General features: G+C 36.9%; 1 protein-coding gene across 7 annotated transcripts in view; it reads right to left on the bottom strand.

The window, feature by feature from the left end:
• Positions 1–3,888: 3,888 nt before the first annotated feature.
• The window catches only part of MELK (maternal embryonic leucine zipper kinase), a 70,438-nt gene continuing 53,235 nt past the window's right edge, over positions 3,889–21,091 (bottom strand). For all 7 annotated transcript variants that reach the window (XM_060299962.1, XM_060299960.1, XM_030884260.2 and 4 more), the window contains 5 exons: positions 14,126–14,357; positions 13,010–13,106; positions 11,633–11,801; positions 6,518–6,621; positions 3,889–4,066 (listed from right to left, as the gene is read on the bottom strand). In XM_060299962.1, coding sequence (XP_060155945.1) covers positions 3,889–4,066; positions 6,518–6,621; positions 11,633–11,801; positions 13,010–13,106; positions 14,126–14,357 — 780 coding nt within the window. The remainder of the gene's footprint in view (positions 4,067–6,517; positions 6,622–11,632; positions 11,802–13,009; positions 13,107–14,125; positions 14,358–21,091) is intronic.

A 21,091-nucleotide genomic window follows, 5' to 3' on the forward strand; every position in this document is an offset into this window, starting at 1 on the left:
ATAGACATTATGAGCTATTTGATATTGGCTGTGCTCCCATAAAACTTTACCAGAAAAGGCTGCAGGTGGCCCACAAGCCATAGTTTGCTGACCCCTGATACAAATCATCCAGCACAGTATCTGGCACACAGTGGGCACTCAATACCTGACAGCTACTATGATCATTGCTTTATTTCTCCCTATCGCAGCTAACAAACACAATCTTTTATTGCTCCTGTGATTCATTCACCATTCTATCATTCCCAACTTCCAAAATATTCAAAATTACCTACATTGCTGTTGCAAAAGCTTCTGGGGTCACTCTACTCCCATCATCCAAACAACTGATCGTCTTCCACGATGTTACTGGACCTCAGATGCTAAAGCACACAGGAGCTTCAGGACTATTGGTTCAGCTCAGTACTTAAATCCCTTCTATGACCTATCCCACAAATGGTTGTCCAACATGTCTAAACACCTCCAATGACAGGGAAACCACTCCATGTCTAAGTGTCCTTTCTCTTGTCATGTAGCTTGGAGTTTTTCTGAAAGCTCTTTATTGTGAGCTTAAGTTCAATATGGTTCAAGGACTTCCCTGGCGGTCCAGTGGTTAAGACTCCACACTTCCACTGCAGGGGGCATGGGTTCAATCCTTGGTCAGGGAACTAAGATCCCACATGTCACACGGTGTGGTCAAAAATTAAAAAAAAAAAAAAAAGTCCAATATGGTTCGAGTTGATAAGTATATACTGAGTCCCTACTATGTTTCAGACACTACTACATGCTGGGGACACAAAGATGAATAAGATATGACCTCTATCTCCAACTCTTCACTGGACTGTCTTTGCCTGCTATTCTCACCAAAACAAGACCCATACTCTCCCTTTGGGAGTCCTCCAGGTTCCAAACTCCCAATTCCTTCAACAATTCTTTACAAATTCCCTCATCATTCTTTCAGACTGCCTTCCTCTGGACATAAGATTCACATATGCCCTGTAAAGAAGCCCAGGTGTGGCTGGACAATGGAGAATGGAGCCGACTTACAACTATGCAGATTTAGTTTAGTGTCAACAATCTAAACCATATTTGCCTCTTAAGAACTAACCCAGCCTCATTTAATTAACTCACATCCCTTTAATTTTCCAAATGGTTCTAAAGAATTAGAGCTAAGTGATAGATTTTTAGATGATACGGCAACCATTAACATTTTCCTTAAAGAAAAGCAAGATTTACCCTAAATAGCAGTCAGGGAACCTATTTTTAGTTGATCCAGTCTATGGGTGGCAGAATTAATAACAGCATTTCTAGACTGAATTGATCCCCAAAAAAGATCTTTAATTTAAAAAAAATTTTAAAGTAAATATACTAAAAAGGATTAAGGATTGCAATTGTCAGACTGCATGTTTAAAAGAGAAAATAGAATAGAAAATAGTATCTCTTATATTAAGGTTAAGCAGTGTTTTATAAATATGTTTATGTGATAGATCCCAAAGTAAAATGTGCTTCTTCCTATGGTTCATGGTCAAAAGTTTTTAAGAATCACTGTTCCAGACCATGCCATCTGCTGAAGGAATAGAAGAGTGATTTTCTCTTATATCTTATAAAAACAGATAAATTGGACTTTAGAAAATTTTAAACTTTTGTTCTTCAAAAGACACCATCAAGAAAGTAAAAAGACAACATACACAATGAGAAAATTACAAATAATGTATCTGATAAGGGACTTATATCTAGAACTATATAATTCTTACAACTCAACAATAAAAAGACAACCCAATTAAAAATGGGCAAAGGCTCAAAATAGATATTTCTCCAAAAAAGATGTACAAATGACCAACAGGCACAGGAAAAGATGTTCAACATCATTATTCATTAGGGAAGAGAAAATCAAAACCACAATGAGATACCACTTCATACCACTTCACAGGACTAAACTAAAAAAGACAGACAATAACAAAGGTTAGAGAGAATGTGGAAAAATTAGAACCCTCATACATTGCTGGTGGGATCATAAAATGGTAAGCAGTTTGTCAGTTTCTCAAAATGTTAGATGATTCAGAAATTCCACCCCTAGGTATACACACTAGAGAACTGAACACCTACATCCACACAAAAATTTGTACACAAATATCCATAGCACCATTATTCATAATAGCCAAGAAGTAGAAGCAACCCAAATATCCATAAACTGATAAATGGATAAATACAATGTGATATATCCATACAATGGAATATCATTCAGCAGTAAAACAGAATGAAGTACTAAAATACGCTACAACATGATCAATCTTGAAAATATTATGCTAAGCTGAAAGAAGCCAGACTCAAAAGGCCAAATATTATATGATTCCATTTATACGAAATGTCCAGAGCAGTCAATCCATAAAGGCAGAAAGTAGATTAGTGGTTGCTAGGGGCTGGTGTGGGGGGAGGAACTGGGAGTGACCACTGATGGGTATAGGGTTTCTCTTTCAGCTGGTGAAAATGTTCTCAAATTAGATTGTGGTGATGCTTGCACAAATGTGAATATACTAAAACCCACTGAATTGTACACTTTAAAGGGGTAATTTTATAGTATGTGAATTATATTTCAGTAAAGCTGTTATAAAAAAATTTAAACCCCTTGACAGTTCTCCTTTACCCAAACAGTTTAGTGGAGCCTTCAAGTTCCTTCAAGTTTTGCATCACTTACTTCCAGCTAAATTTTCAACTCTCATCTCCTGCTATTTTCCCCTGCACCACCTTCTGCCTCCACCCTGAACACACAAAGCCATTTTGTAATTCCATGCCTTTGCACATACCATTCGTGCTGCCAAGAATGTCACACTCTGTCTTCTCTTTCTCTTACATATCCTTCAAGACCAAATACTGTTTCCTTCAAGAAATCACCCCTTACTCCTCCAGACAAAGCTGATCATGCCCTCTCTGCTATAAATACTGGTTGATGTATCTGTCTTGCAAATAGACTCTGAACTCCTTGAGTTTACTAGACAGCATCATCTTCAGCCCTAGAACCCAACGCTTGTAAAAACTTAGTAAACGTTTACTGAATAAATGAATGACAAAACATTCCCTCACTACTAACTAGAAACAGTGCTATTTTTTCTCCAACTAGTTTAATTGGTAAAATCCATACAAATGTAACTTGAGCGCCGGCCTTTAGAGACCAATAAAGTGAAATAAAAATACAAATTTGAGGCCAACGCTGAGACTTAATGGAAAATTACTATAAAGTAACATTTCGTGGGGGTTCGTAGTCCAGATAGTTATCATTGTTGACCGAACATACATACTGAAGTCAATACTCTTTTATTCAACATATTAAATGTGTTGTTTAACTCCGGTAACCACAGCTGTGACTTAGTTAACGATCTCAATAAATCCTACTTAAATCAGAGACAGGAAAAAATTATGCAAATGAATTCTTATCTGTTTTTCTACCCAAGGCATATTTGATAACAGATAAAACATACCCCAAATAGTCTCTACTTAATAGTCAAGAAGCCATTTGAGGTTTTATTTGAATCAAAATCAAATACAAAGAAGAGGAGAAGCCTGCTAATATTCACAAACGGTTTTATTTCAGAAAGAAATTACACATTAAAAGGAGACATAGTTAAGAGCTTACACTCATGTATGGAAGTGAATCTAAGAAAGTCAACAGTTATTAATATACAAAGCACATGATTAAAAAAGACAGTAAGAGATAATGACAGAGAGGCTTGCCTTAGATTCATCCACGAAATAATATCTTTTGTTTAAAAACAAAAAGATATTGGTCTTTAAAATAGCTCTTTAGAAACGAGTTCGCAGTTCCAGAGGACTTTAAAAATCAAACCCATCACACCAGGCTCCATGTAGGCTGTATCACACCCATACTCATCAGGCAGGATGGAAACCATTCATCAATTAAACCTTGCAGCTAGACAGGATGTCTTCCACTAATCTCTTGTAAACCCAGGCATCACCCTTAAGCCGCTGCCTCCTGATACCCACCACGTCGGGTTTTTGAAGCTGGCACACTTCTAGCTCAAACTGCATTGTCACTTTGCCAAAATCTGACTGTGTTTGACACTTCAGTGTATAGCTGTGAAAAACAAGATAAGAAGCCAGTTAGCAGGAGAACCATGAATATTCTGTATAATACAAGAGATTTCTATAAGCCTCTAGGAGGCCAGTGGGGAAAATGAACCATTATTTCGTATTAAGCAATATAGTCCTGCTTACAGTTTCCAGATGACCTAGATATGCTTTAGTGATGGAGTATGACTGGTGTTTTCCCAAAAGCTAACCAGGATCTCAAAAAAGAATACAGATGAAAAGGCTTTACCAGAACTCTCCCTTGCTCCAAAGAAAAGCCCTTTTTTCATAGCTATACATGCCATTCATGTTCAAGAAATCTTCCGGCATCCTTTAAGCAAGTCTTTCAATGGTGTAATCTGTGAACATTAGGCCATTTCCACAATGTTCACAACAAAAGAAAGCAGAGGGAAGATTAAGAATATTTTATTTTGTGCACTTCATCAGAAACTTCTGTCTTTCATGTAAATAAAGCTGAAGCCAACAACCTGTAGGTAGGACACATGTTTCTGAGGTTTTTCTAACAGTAATAAGAGGTTATGATCATTACAACACTTTAGGGCAGAGTTATAAAAGAAAGTCCAATGAGACAGTACATTCCCATGGCTGAAACATATGGCATATATAATTAGAACTGCCACATGAACTACTCTGATAACGGAAAGGCCCTGTCTATATGAAGCCTTCCACATGTCTTAAGAAATAGGTATGGTTCCTGCAAAGTTGCATAAATTGAATTCATGTAAATCAACTTTTAATTTGTTTACATTATATTTTAGTTTTATTTAATTGTCTTACTGATCTTCAATAGATAAATACAAACAGTAAACAATAGGATCAATTCTAAATTTCAGTTCCCTAAATATTTAGGGGCACACGATTAGGCACTGTTCCACATAAATGGGGAGAAATTACTTGCATCTGTTATGTATTACAAGGTGTATTAAAATATCATTCTTTTTCTTACTAACTGAGTTATGTCCTTTGGGGCTTGATCTATTAAAAATAAGCAGTTGCTATCAGAAATGCCATTAAGGTAAACCCTGTAGTTAAGGTTCCTGATGGGAAGATGAAGCATAGAGCAATTTAGTCATATCAAAGATAAAAAGTGAATTTTCCTCATTGGAAGAAGATAGTAATGGAATATAACCTAGATTAGGGACACCACACCACTGAAAAATTTAGCTTTTGTTATTCTGCTTTGTCACAAAGAAGGTAAAAACAAACAGAGAAGGTAAAAAGAAAAAAGAAGGATAAAGGCAGATCTTCAGGTGGATCAGGAAGTTCGAGGAACAGATTACTGGTGAATAGCCAGTTACCGATCTGATAGATCATACGCTGAAGGAAAAATAATCAAAAGTTTTCTAACACAGATTTGGCGAGAGGTTCTAACGCTGTGCATAAACCCCAAGCATGAAGAACAGGTCAGAGTTAGATGTGATATAGTGATACCTAAAGAAGAAAGCCAGGGTTCACATAAGAGTGCTTGCCAACATTTAGAGATAATGAAAAGTAAAATTACTTTTGCAAAAGATTGTTTCTTGAAATCTTACTCTATACTGACTGTTCCAATTAAATGTTTTTGTTAATCCATCAGTGGCTCTTCTTGTTAGTGCTTTAATAATGAAATTTTAAAGAGACATAACTAAGTGGAAATGTTTAGAAATATGAACATCTTAAGCAACCAGAAGAGGTCTGGCTGTCCAGACCATGAGATTGTGACCAAGGAGGCTTTGATGGCAGTTCACTGAACAGTGGGAAACAGCTAAGGTGAAATAATTTTCTAAAGTACTGAAAACCAGTTCTGTCACATAGAACGTCATAAAGAGAAGGAGTCTATATGTATCCTTGATTTGTTTGAGGTGTCTCATAAATTTAGATTACAACTTATAAATATTATTGTAAAGCAGAACATCAAAGAAAAATAGAAGATGCAAAAGAAACTGGAACAAGTTCAGATTTTCCTATTTTGAAAAGTCTAACTTTGAAAGTGGTGATAATATGGGCACTTAAAAAACTTCTATAGCTGGGCTTCCCTGGTAGCGCAGTGGTTGAGAGTCCGCCTGCCGATGCAGGGGACACGGGTTCGTGCCCGGTCCGGGAAGATCCCACATGCCGTGGAGCAGCTGGGCCCGTGAGCCATGGCCACTGAGCCTGTGCGTCCGAAGCCTGTGCTCCGCAACGGGAGAGGCCACAACAGTAAGAGGCCCACGTACCGCAAAAAAAACCCCAAAAAACTTCTATAGCTCATATAAAACAAAAGAGAATAAATTATGAACACAGACACTAACATAAAAAGCTTTTTGGAAAAATGAGGCAAGAGAAATATATTTTTTAATTATGTTAAACAATTTATAATTTTTTAATTATATTAAAAACATAGGTTGGGAGGGGAATCAACCTCTGTTTTCTCAAAGTTCAAAAGACGTCAAGTAATAGATCCAAGTGTGCTTCTTACCCCTTTTGTACAAAGTCAACGTGCTTCTTTGGAAGAATAGACATTATTTCATTCAAGAGTTGATCTGGATTCACTAATCTGGTTGTAGTCACGTTATAGTGAGGCTTAAAAAAGAAAAAGAAGGGGTTAAGAAGTAAATCTTTACATCAACACAAAGACCATCCTACCTCATTTAGAGCTCCCAAACTCCTCAACATAGTACCATTTCAAGTGGAAATACTTCAAGAAAAACACTGAAAGAATTTACAACCAACTCTTGGTAAGTTGGATTGAGATGGCACTGGGAAAGCTTGGAGAAATCACATTTATTAATAAGTGCATCCATATCACCCTTTTTATCTTTGCATCTTCCTCTCCTACCAATTTTTTAATAAGTAAATAAATATTAAATAACGTCTATCTCTTTGAGCTCTACCTATTTCCCCCTTCCTACGCGGTGATAAAGACTCCTGAAATGTAAACTGTGAGAAAAAAAATGCCCTAGAAAATTTCACTTGTATATAGTTGCATGTGTTTCCTTAATTCTTTCTTGATCATTTAAGGAATTTTACAGAATCCCAGGAGGTGATTCTACGACAATTCTACGAAGGAATGAATATAACAAGTATCCCTTTAAAAAAGTAATGTCAAGTTATTTTTTCTCATTCACTAACAGCATAATTCTCAGAAAAATTTTTTTTAATTAATTAATTAATTAATTTTTGGATGAGCTGGGTCTTCGCTGCTGCGCACGGGCTTTCTCTAGTTGCAGCAAGCGGGGGCTACTCTTTGTTATGGTGTGCGGACTTCTCATTGTGGTGGCTTCTCTTTGTTGCAGAGCATGGACCCTAGGCATGTGGGCTTCACTAGTTGTGGCACGCGGGCTCATTAGTTGTGGCTCACAGGCTCTAGAGCGCAGGCTCAGTAGCTGTGGTGCACGGGCTTAGTTGCCCCACAGCATGTGGGATCTTCCCGCACCAGGGCTTGAACCCGTGTCCCCTGCATTGGCAGGCAGATTCTTAACCATTGCCACCAGGGAAGTCCAGAAATAACTTCATTCTTAATTAGAATCTATCCATCCATTCATTCAACAACTATTTATTGACGGCTTACTAGGTGCCAGGCACTGTTTTATTTTTTAATTTTGATTTTTAAAATTATTATTATTATTATATTTTGGCCACACCATGAGGCTTACGGGGGATCTCAGTTCCCCCACCAGGGACTGAATCCGGGCCACAGTGAAAGCCCAGAATCCTAACCACTAGACCACCAGGGAACTTCCCCAGGCACTGTTTTAATAGGTTCTGGAGACAGAAAAAAATCCCTACCTTTCTAGCAGTATCTTCACTGTCAAACAAAATTATACTTTCTATGTCTTTCAGATTTCAGTTCTTTTTATAAATAACAAAATGCTGAGGTTAGAAAAGACCCAACTATCTTACTTTTCACTTTAAGAACCTATGACCTAAAGAAGAGCTATAAGTTTCTTAAGATGGGGTTTTTCAAAATGTGATAAAAATAACAACTGGAGTTATACAATATAACTCTAAGTGGTACATGGATAAATACTTTTATTTTAATTTTATATATTTGTTCCAATCAGATTTAGCAAAATATGATTAGAAAAACTAATGACATATGGTTTCCTTTTAAATAAATACAAGTTTTTAAAGTTAGTCATCTTGGGGCTTCCCTGGTGGGGCAGTGGTTAAGAATCTGCCTGCCAATGCAAAGGACATGGGTTCGAGCCCTGGTCCGGGAAGATCCCACATGCCGCAGAGCAACTAAACCCGCGCGCCACAACTACTGAGCCTGCACTCTAGAGCCCGGGAGCCACAACTACTGAGCCCACGTGCCACAACTACTGAAGTCCGCGCACCTAGAGCCTGTGCTCCGCAACAAGAGAAGCCACCGCAATGAGAAGCCCGTGCACCGCAACAAAGAGTAGCCCCCGCTCACCGCAACTAGAGAAAGCCCGCGCACAGCAATAAAGACCCAACACAACCAAAAATAAATAAATAGATAGATAAATAAATAAATAAAGTCATCTTGATTGTGGTGGTGGTTTCACAGGTACATATATAATGCCAAAGTATATTAATTGTACATTTTTAATATATGCAGATTATTGTATGTCAATTATACCTCTATAAATCTGCTTTTAAAATGCATCATATAAAGAAAGTACCAGATAAATAACAGTGCAGATGATATGCTGATATGCCGACATGAATGTGACTGTCAAATGACTAGAGTTCAGGAACCTCAGCTTCAAGTTATAAAAGGAACAAGTGGCACAGCTATGACAGGCCCCTCTGTCTCTTGGCTTCCAATCCAGGACTTTTTCACCAAATTAGATTGGCTTTTTCAAGATAATAACAAACTGAACACTTTCAAATCACAATTCAAGTGATTCCTTTGTAAAAATAAGAAATAATCCTATTTTATCTATTTAAATTTCAGATTTTTATAGATTGCTTCCTCAAAGAGGGCTTAACTACATATGATTCGCTATCTTAAAAAATTAAGGTGTTCTTTGTACCATCTTTTTTTCTTTTTGGCCGCACCGTGTAGCATGCGAGATCTTAGTTCCCTAACCAGGGATCAAACCCGTGCTCCCTGCAGTGGAAGTGCAGAGTCTTAACCACTGAACAGCCAAGGAAGTCCCTTTGTACCATCCTTTTAACTTTTCTGTAAGTTTTAATTTTTTAATTTAAGAACGAGGTGTGGGGGCTTCCCTGGTGGCGCAGTGGTTGAGAGTCCGCCTGCCGATGCAGGGGACACGGGTTCGTGCCCCGGTCCGGGAAGATCCCACATGCTGCGGAGTAGCTGGGCCCGTGAGCCATGGCTGCTGAGCCTGTGCGTCTGGAGCCTGTGCTCCTCAACGAGAAAGGCCACAACAGTGAGAGGCCCGCGTACCGCAAAACAAAAAAAGAACTAGGTGTGGACTTCTCTGGTGGCTCAGTGGTTAAGGATCCACCTGCCAATGCAGGGGACACAGGTTCGAGCCCTGGTCTGGGAAGATACCACATGCTGCAGAGCAACTAAGCCCGTGCGCCAAAACTACTGAGCCTACGCTCTAGAGCCCACGAGCCACAACTACTGAGCTCGCGTGCTGCAACTACTGAAGCCCACGTGCCTAGAGCCTGTGCTCCGCAACAAAGAGAAGCCACCGCAATGAGAAGCCCGCGCACCACAATGAAGAGTAGCCCCCGCTCTCCACAACTGGAGAAAAAGCCCGCATGCAGCAACAAAGACCCAATGCAGCCAAAAATAAATAAATAAATAAAAGAACTAGGTGGAAAATGAGGATAATCTCCTAAAGTAAGTCCTTTAGTTCTGAAAAACTTAAAACATTAGAAAGGGTTAAAGATCCAAAGTTAGATAAATCTTCAGATCTTAGGTGTATGCTAATCACAACTGTGGTTCTGCTACATTGGGGTTAAAATGCTCAACAATGACAATAATAATGATACTCGACACTGGAACACCTTATATTTAGAAAGCATTTCATATGCAATATAACATCTCATACAGTCTCATTTATATATCCCAGCTCTGTGAAGCTGCCAGGATAGACATTGTCTCCAGTTTTTACAAATAAAAAAATTGAGATAGTCAGAGATAAAATGACTTATCCAAGCTACACGGTATGAAGCTGAGGCTACAACCCAGGCTTCTCATTCCCAATCTTGTGATTTTTCTCTTACATCCTGGAAGTACTGGGAAATATCTAGAAAGCCAACTAATATCACAGCAGTTCCTACTGAAAAATGCACTCAAGTTCCGAATAATTTACATTGGTGGACATTTTTAGAATATCATCTATTAGTATTTGATAACCACCGAGCTTCTCAATAATGTATATAATTGGACAAGTTTCCTTAATTTTCTTTAATATTTTCAGAGAAATGACACCATGATTTTCATAATCCCAACATCACGGTTTGAAATACCTCACAACTGTCTCCAACTAGAGAACTCTTAGAATAAAAAGATAAAATGTGCCTAATAAACAGCCATATGCAACATAAAACTCCAGTACATTATGTAAGTTCAACAAGGCAACAAATACTAATGGAGAAGTCCTATCTTCTCTCACTTTAAGACAGGACATAAATGGGATCTCAGAACATTCTCCCCTGAAGCACCCTTCCACCCAGCAGCTCAGCATTTTTCTTCCCCCAAACCTGCCCAGATTTACTCAAAATGAGACTCTCAGTGCAAAATCTAAACACAGACCCAGTCCCCAAATCATGGGGAACACCACCACCTGCTCTTCCCTCCTTTGGGCCCCACACCTCTTGGAACATGTTTTTATTACAGCAATAAGCTCCGTGGATCAGAGCAACATCCCTGCCTGTTTTCACTGCCACTCTATGAGTTCCTCAAAGACATGAGCTGTGTCTTATTCTTCCCTTTACCTCTTACTTCCCTCAAACAAAAATGTCACTCATTAGATGTTTGAATGAATGCTCAGAGAGAATCCAAGGGAGTAAGAAATACTTTATATCTACTAATCACTTCTTTTTCTTTTCCTATCCCCACCAAATATACTGTCCACACCACTGACACATTAAACATGCTCTAAAAACATAATAGGTCTGTCAAGTAAGGTCCAAACGTCTTAGCCAGCCTATTTTCCTGACCTGTTGCTATTTTCCTCACACACACCACACTCAAAGTTCAAATTAACTTCCCATGCATTCAGATATTTCGTGAGGGCCTACAAAGGTACCCATGTGTCAGGGACTCTCCTATGTACCAGAGATAGGACAACTGACCTCAAGCCCCCATCCTTAAGGCAGTTCCTTATATATGCCCCATGCTTCCCCACCTCCTCTTTTGCCTCTGTGATTAATCCCCCTACATGAACTTTAATATTTGAATTTTAGTTATTTGTTCCTCCAAAGGAGCAACTGTATCTAATTTACCTCTGCAGTCTCAAAGACCACTGCATAGTAAAATGTATATTTTAGGTGCTCAAAAAATATGTATTAGCTAAATGGGTGAATAAATAAATTAAAAATACTAATCAATTCATTCATTCAGTACTTTTCTTTAAAAAAAAAAAAGTAGTCCAGTTAGCAGTCAGCTTCCAAAATCCATATTAAAGAATTCCAGTCCACTTACCTTTAGTCTTCTTGGCCCATCTTTGGCCGAGCCCTTCCTTTTGCTCCTGGTAAGCACAGTGATAACCTTATCCAACCCCTTCTCAAGGCTCCCAAACACTTTGGTTCCTTTTCTTTTTGGAGTATCCTCTACATGTACTTGGTTAAGGTTGAGTTCCACTGAGCGACACCTTAAAAAAAAAACAATGAACCCACGAGTAAGAGTTGGACTTCCTGCCTTTTGGGTCCCTCACAGAGGTGCATTTGTCCTGGCTGTTAGGTGCACCTCATTCAGGTATGCCTGGCCAAGCCATCTTACTCTTCCTCAGGGAGCACAAAAGCCATCTTCCACTGAAATGTAGCCATCACCTCTCCCCCAAGTCAACTGCCAAAACTATTTTTCCCCTACCTTTTTTTTAGTGTCAAATATATAGAAAAGTTGAACAAAAAGTATAATAACCATCGACATATCCTTCTAGAGTCAACAATTGTTAATATTTTGCCACATTTGCTTTCTCTACATATATATAATAAATACATTAAAAATATGTACATCAAAGTAATCCATCTGAAGATATCACAACCCTTGGGACTTCCCTGGTGATCCAGTGGGCAAGACTACGCGTTCCCAATGCAGGGGGCCTGGGTTCAATCCTTGGTTGGGGAACCAGATCCCACATGCATGCGGCAACTATGAGTTCACCTGCTGCAACTAAGAGTCTGCATGCCACAGCTAAGAGTCCACACACCGCAACTAAGAGTCCGCATGCTGCAACTAAGACCTGGCGCAGAATGAATGAATATTTAAAAAAAAAAAGATATCACAACCTTTTACTCTGAAACACTTCAGCATACATCATCAGTGAATAAGGACATCTTCCTACATAACCACAATATCATCATGATATCAAGAAAATTAATAGTAATGCCATAGCATCTAATATCTAGTTCACATTCTAATTCTCCCAATTATCCTCAAAATGGAGCCTGCTCAAAAAAATAGCTATAAAAGATAATGAAAGGTCACTTATGCTGCAGACCTGTTTGTACAAGAGGAATGGGCTTTATCTGAAGCACCCTTTAGGATCTTTAATATTTTAGAGTGACTGCTGTTTGTTAGTGGATGTCTATACTCCACTGGCAGAAGTGTAGGGAGAGATGGGCCCCAGCACAGGAACTGTATTTTAAGTTAAGGTGCCAGTTGTACTGCTGATGAGTCTCACAATTGCACCCTGAGAAAGGCAGTGGCAACAGCCTCAGTAATGGCCACAGACCACGTTCATATAGACAGTCCCTGACAGAATCTACATGATGGTTTACCTTAATTGGGTTTATCATATATGAAAAAAGGAAATCTGGTTACATATACTAAAGAAACTATATAAAACTGAACACTTACCGCCTCTCAGGGCTAATGACACCTGTTATTAACTTCTCTGTTCCTGCTGAATTTACCGGCATTTTAACTGGGGTCTCTTTCAGGCACTGGTTTCTAGCTATTAGAAAAACAACAAACACAAACCATATGTAGCTGACATGCTATAGTTTCCAATTCTCCATCAATAATGCATATATCACCTCATTCATTGGCTCAGAAATATTGTAATCACTTGCCCAGTGATGTTAAGGCTCTAATTCTTTAAAGAAATATTTCCAGATGATTTATAATAAAAACAAAATCATTTTGCTTTACATGTGTGGCTCTTCTTTTTCTTCACTGTAAAACTGAGGCCATGCTTATGATTTTATCATAAATATCATATGAAAAATCTAAATAGATCACATAAATAATATTTCATGATTACTGATTCTCCTTTCTATAAATAAAAGTCAATCTGTATTTATGCCTTTAATGAATATATTACTGAGAGATGTTAATTCAATTCATAGACCTTTCAACTCCTATCAGGCAAAGAGAATAGTCCCCTGTGAAAGCAGACAAAAGTTATTAAAGAGGTTGTAACCTTTGGTTATTTTTATATTCCCTATTCCAAAATTTGGTGTTTTATTCTAGTAGGGTATTTGTATCCCAGATAGTTTGTGACAAACCTGCATTAACAAATCTGGTTACTACTCATTAGTTAACTTTTTGTTCATGATCTAAAAGTACACCAATTAGAGATAATAATATTCACTTCATAATAAATATAAGATTCCAAGCTTTTAAAAACAGATCGGGGGTTTTGTTTTGTTTGACCATACAGCATTACTCTCTATGACCATACAGCATTACTCTCACTGGTTCCATAAGGACAAGAAAATAAAATTGATCAACAATATCTATCAAAACAGTTTTCATCTTGGTATACTGAGAGTATACAAAAAATTTGAAGGTGATTAATATGCTTTCATTTCAACTAATGCAAATAACATATGCTTAAAAAGCAGCTTGGCTTCTCCTAGCAATCCCTGAGAGCATTGCTAGCCATTTCTGACCTGCTATATGTTTATTTAGCATGATAAGAAGAAGGAATTTCAAGATGTTTTACCACTGCTTAATCTACACAGCAAATACCTTTTGAAGGTGTACTGTAATGATTTGGTGTAGTGAGTATTTCTCTTTTATGCTGGTTCTTATTAACTGGAGTCTTTGGTTCAGGAAATGAAAAGCACTCGTCATTCTTTACAGCAGACTTAGGAGTATATACATTCTCTTTGTTCTTTAATTTATTGACAGATGCTGTGCATAATACTGGAGTTAATGATTTAGATTCCAGACCATTTGACTCTGTCCAATGCTTGGCAAACTGGAAAATAAAAGTTACTGGATAAAGCACACTGAAGAAGAAAAGTCAATTTCTTTACAACATGCCTTAATCATTTGCAAATTACCTTGCACCATTTTTATTAAAATGAAACACTATCAAAAGAATATTATGGGCAATACCAGGAAATTTGAAAATGTATATTCAGTTCTCTTTAGTACATGTAGATCACTTTAGGCTGTTCTATTGACGGGTAATTTTCAACATGTTTCAGGCCGTATTTAATCAAACATACCCAGATTCTAGGCAATTCAGGATGGGCACATATAAATCCCTAAGAATTGCTTCCCATACCTAGACTGCCAGTTTGTCTCTAATATGTAACAAGAAATAAAAGTTTAGTCAATGACCGGCTCAGAAAAACCATGTTAAAATACGGTAACAGAAATGTTGGATAGAAAATATATTTTAATCCTTTTAAATTTATGGTGGAGCTTGCAAAAAAGATAGGAAAATCCTCAGAGGCCAAACTAAAAATAGGAGCAGGAATTCAGAGATGTAATCAAGGCTGAAACTGTCCGCTGCCCTAAGGGCATCTACCTACTCTCTAGTATAATCTACAGTAGGAGTAGATTAGACCCACCACGGTGCTAAATTAGAGCCAAAGCTCCCATGTAAAGCCAGGAGGGGGTATAACTAAAATGAAAGGGTGAATTAAATATAAACCTGCCCTGCAAAGAGCTCGGCAAGAAAACGTGTCTGTCCTGGCCATGGCTCTGGAGGAGAAAAGAGTTTCCTTTCATAATTTTTAAGAAGCCACAGGACAGGCTTCACACAGGTTTGGAACCCAAATTCATACTACGTGCATGATCCCCAGAAATTTCAAGCCTAGAATTTGATTTAAAGTAGTCCCAGTCCTAAACTGGTTGTGTTCCAGGAAAGTGACGTGACAGAAGCAAACACAATTCCTAGCTGAAAGAAAAGCTTCAATCCAACACAACCCAAGACCTCAACCCTTAATCCAAGCTTCGAAGCATTTGCACAGAGTTCCAAGAAAAATGAGCCTATAAAAAAAAAAATGCCAAAAGATACAAACACCATGAGCAAAAGTCAGCAGAAAAAAATAAAAGGATCAGACCCATAAAGATGTCATACTGAAATTACCAAGTAGAGAATATAAATATGTTCGTATATTTAAAATAATGAAAGAAATTGAAAACATGAAAAGAGGAATGTTAAAGCAGTTTTGAAAAAGAATAAAAATCTCTAGAAATAAAAAACGTAATGATACAAATGAAAAATTCAATAGACAGGTCAAATAACAGATTAAATAGAAATGAGAAAAAGAATGTGAATGTGAAATAAATCTGAAATGATCTAGAATGCAGTCCAGAGAGAAAGATATGGGATATATGAAAGACAGTTTAAAATAAATAGAAAATGAAATTTAATGGTCTAACATATGCCTATTCTGAGTTCCAGAGATAGATAATAAAGACGATGAAAAAGCAGCAATTATTCAAGGAATTTTCCAAAATTGATTAAAGATACAAATCCTCAAATACAGGAAACACAATGAATCATAAACAAGATAAATAAAAAGAAATCCATATCTGTATTTACTAGGCTGTACTACTCTAGAGGACACTACCCACAGAGACAGTAACCCTAACAATGAGACTGCAGAACACCAAAATCAAAGAGAAAATCCCAAAAAGAGCCAGGGCGAAGACTAACTAGAAAGGAACCTGACTGACAGAGATTTCTCAATGGTAACAACAGAAGCAAGAAGACAGTGGAATAATATCTTCAAACTACAGAGAGTAAAATAACTGATAAACTAGAAATCAATACAGAAGGAAACTACATTCTAAAAATGAAAGTGAAATAAAGACAATTTTAGCCAATTTAGAAAGAGTGTTTGTCATAAATTGTGACTTCCACTAAAGAAATTTTTAAAGGATGTACTCCAGGAAGAAGAAACATAATTTTAGAATGAACTTTTGCGAGATAAGAAGGGTAAGTAGGGCTTCCCCGGTGGCGCAGTGGTTGAGAGTCCGGCTGCTGATGCACAGGACATGGGTCCGTGCCCCGGTATGGGAAGATCCCACATGCCACGGAGCGGCTGGGCCCGTGAGCCATGGCCGCTGAACCTGCACATCCGGAGCCTGTGCTCTGCAATTGGAGAGGCTACAACAGTGAGAGGCCCACGTACAGCAAAAAAAAAAAAGAAGAAGGGTAAGTGAACAAAAGAAAATGTGAGTCAATCAAATAAATACTGATAGTATACATTCTAAAAATAATATGTAATTTATGAAGTTAAAAATGTATAGAGCTAAAAACAAATTGTACCACAGTTATGCAAGATGTAACTACTGGGGCTTCCCTGGTGGTGCAGTGGTTAAGAATCCACCTGCCAATGCAGGGCACACGGGTTCGAGCCCTAGTCCAGGAAGATCCCACATGCCGTGGAGCAACTAAGCCCATGCGCCACAACTACTGAGCCTGTACTCTAGAATCCATGAGCCACAACTACTGAGCCCACGTGCCACAACTACTGAAGCCCATGCGCCTAGAGCCTGTGCTCTGCAACAAGAGAAGCCACCGCAATGAGAAGCCCGCGCACTGCAACAAAGAGTAGCCCCTGCTCACCTCAATTAGAGAAAGCCCATGCGCAGCAATGAAGACCCAACGCAGCCAAAAATAAAATAAATAAAATAAATACATTTTTCAAAAAAAAAAAAAGATGTAACTAGTGGAGAAAAATGAGTGAAAGGTCCAAGAGACCTCCGTTTACTACTTTTGTAACTTTCTGTGAATACACAGATTTCAAAACGAAAAGCTAAAAAAAATAGATAGCTAAAATACTTACATATCGATAGTATTTAGTAATCTAAGAGAGGGTGATCAGAGATTAGTGTTCTAAGGATTTCATATGTTTAGAAGAAAAGTAAAGATGCAGATTAACTTTTTATTTGGTTAAGTTAAATAGCATGTTAAAAGATTAGAGTAAATATTAAAATAAAACAGAAACCAATGGAATGAAGGGAAAAATTGACATAAGAAACAAGAAATATAGGAAAAAAATACAGAAAAAGTGGGACAAATAGAAAGCACAAAATAAGACAGCACATACATGATAAGAACATTAGTAACCAAAATAAATGTAAATTTGGTAAGCTCTCACTTGAAAGACAAAGATTTTCAGTTTGCATACCAAATCTAGCTATATGCTGTTTTTTAAGAGATATACCTAGGGGGAGTGGAGGAGGGATGGATTGGGAATTTGGGATTAGCAGATGTAAACTATTATATATAGAATGGATAAACAACAAGGTCCTACTGTATAGCACAGGGAACTATATTCAATATCCTGTGATAAACCATAATGGAAAAGAATCTGAAAAAGAATGTGTGTATGTATAACTGAATCACTTTGCTGTACAGCAGAAATTAACACAACATTGTAAATCAACTATACTTCAAAAAAGTCATTTAAAATCTTTAAAAAAAAAAGATACCTAAAATATAAGGGCATGAAAGGTTGAAAATAAAAAGATAAAAAAATATAAACCAAGCAAATAACAACCAAAAAAATCAATATAGCTATCTTAATATCAGAGAAACAAATAGACTTCAAGGAGAAACATATAACTAGTAATAAAGAGGATCACTATAAATGATAAAAGGTTCAATTCCCCAGAATAAAAATTCTAAACTTGTATGCTAATTATATACCTTCGTACATATACATATGAAGCAAAAATAGAACTACAAGAAGAAAATGACAAACTACCATCCCATTAGAAGATTTTTAACATATCCCACTCTCAAGCAGATAAATTTAGGGGTCAAGCAGACAAAATATTAGTATGGATGCAGAAGATTTAACAACAGAATTTAATAAGATTGGTCTAATAGAAAAATAAAGGCAGAAAATAACAAAATGGAAACTAAAATATAATAGAATCAGTAAGGCCAGAAGTTGGTTCTTTGAAAAGACTAATAAAATTGACAAAACTCTGGTAAGACTGATCCAAAATATGAAAGAGCTGCAATAAACAAATACACTTCAGCAATGAAAAGGGGGACATAAACACAGATACTACAGACATTAACAAGATCATAATATCCTCCTGTTGATTTTATGCCAAAACATTTTAAAACATGTATGAAATGGACACTAGAAAAACAAAATTCACCAAACTGACGAAAAGAAATTGAAATACTGTGTAGTCCTATGAATACAAAAGAAATTGAATCAGTAGTTGACTAGCTTCTCACAGAAACATTCCAGGCCCAGATAGTTACATAATAAGTTCTATCATACATTCAAGGAAAATGTAATTAATAGCTCTTAAAAACCATTCCAGAGGAAAAAAAAGAAAGAATATGTCCCAAGTCATTTTCAAAGACTAGTTATAATCTTAATGTCAATCAGATACGATTAATATAAGATGGGATGGGCAATCTTAATGCCAATCAGATACGATTACTATAAGATGGGATGGGATGCAAGAACAGGAGAAGAAAGGCTTTCACTCTTTATTCAGCTGTTCCATATTGTTTGAATTTTTTACAAGATGAATGTATCTATGTACTACTTATGTATCAATAATAATAAAGTTTTCAAAAGAAAAAAAATCATATAAGAAAGAAGATAATAGGCCAATCTTATTTAAGAACATAGAAGCAAAAAACCTAAACAAAATGTTAGTAAACTAAACCCAGCAATGTATAAAAAAAGATAGTAATACATCATGACAAACTGGGCTTATCTAAAGAATACAAGATTGGTTTAGCATCAAATCTATTAATATAACATATACTACATTAACAAATGGAAAGAACAAAACCAGATGATTATCTCAATAGATGAATTCTATCCTTTTTTCTGCAACAGAGATTCATAATTTTTAAACAAATCTTAGCAAACCAGGACTAGATGAAAAAAAGGTCTTAATCTGAAAAATATGGGGTCGGGGGGCACAGAGGGGAAAGAGGGAAAAGAAGGATAAGGGAAAGGAGAACAGGGAGGGGGAAGGGGAAAGAGGAGGGAAAAAGAGAGAACAAACATCATATTGAATGATAAAATATTAGAAGCATCATTCTACAATTGGGAAGAACAGAAGAATGCTTACTATACTGCTAGGACTACTAAGTGCAGTAATAAAAAGATATTAAAGGCATGAGAACTGGAAAGGAAGTAACAAAACTATCATCCATAGATGATATAATTTTCTACAACACTCAAAAGAATATATAAACTGTAAGAATTTAAAAGAGTTTAGGAAAGTTGTTGAATATAACATCAATACACAAAAATCAGTTTCATATCTTTACACCAATATCAGACAGTTTAAAAATGTGATTTAAAAAAACCTACCAAATGGGCTTCCCTGGTGGCGCAGTGGTTGAGAGTCCGCCTGCCGATGCAGGGGACGCGGGGTCATGCCCCGGTCCAGGATGATCCCACTTGCGGGAAGATCCCACATGCCGCAGAGCGGCTGGGCCCGTGAGCCATGGCTGCTGAGCCTGCGCGTCTGGAGCCTGTGCTCCGCAACGGGAGAGGCCACAACAGTGAGAGGCCCGCATACCGCAAAAACAAACAAACAAACAAAAAAACAACCTACCATTCCCAATAGCAATAAAAAACAAAAGTACTCAGGAATAAATCTAGTAAAAGATATGTAAGATCATTTTAGAGAAAGTTATAAAATTTTATTGAAAGTAATTAACTAAAACCTAATAAATAGAGAGGTATACTGTGTTTACAGATGGGGGATTTGAGGATATAGACTTCAATTTTCCCCAAGTTGAAGTGTATGTAAAATTTATCAAAATGAGTCTAAAATGTATATGGAAATGCAAAGGAGCAAGAATAGACATTCTTAAAGAAGATGGGAGCAAATTGGCCAACCAGATAAAAGAAATATTATAAAACTAAAGAAATAAGATATATGGTATTTGTACAAATAAACCAATAAAACAAAATATTTCTCAGAAGCAGACACACTTATATAACAACCTGATATGTGACAGAAGTGCCATTGTAGATCAGTGCAGAAAGACTGGACTTGTCAATGGTGCTGGCACAACTGATTATAAGAGGGAAAAATTGATTCCCTACCTCATACCATACAAGAGAATTAATTCTCCACAGACTAAAGACTTAATGTGAAAGGAAAAGCTTTAAAACCTTTAGAAGCAATATATGTGAATGCATTTATGACTTCTGTAGAATGGTTTCTTTTAAAATACACAAAAATTATAAACCATAAAGGAAAATACTGACAACTTGTAACATTAAAATTAATGACTTCTGCCATCAAAGTAAAAAGACAAGTGACAAACTCAGACAATATACCTGCAACACATAACCAACAAAGGATTAGAATTAAAATTAAATTAAGAACTTCCTCAATACCACCAAGAAACAATCCAACAGAAAAATAGGCAAAGGACACAAAAAAAGCCATTTCATAAAACAGGAAAAACCATTGGCTGATTAATATATGAAGAGATAAATAAATAACCAGAAAAGTACAAATTAAAACCACAGTGAGATATCACTTTACACTCACCAGATTAGAAGATATTAAATAACAAAAAATATCAAGTACTGATAAGTCTGTGGAGCAACAGGGACATGTAAATTATACCTCATTTTTTAAAGAGATGGGGAGGGAAGGGAAGGAAAAAAGAGCAGTGAAGTGCTCCAAAATGGAATCTTGGCTTTCTTCAACTTGGAAATAATTGGCTTCCCTTTCATTTAT

The sequence above is a fragment of the Globicephala melas genome, chromosome 6 (assembly GCF_963455315.2).
Source record: "Globicephala melas chromosome 6, mGloMel1.2, whole genome shotgun sequence".
Classification (NCBI taxonomy): domain Eukaryota; kingdom Metazoa; phylum Chordata; class Mammalia; order Artiodactyla; family Delphinidae; genus Globicephala; species Globicephala melas.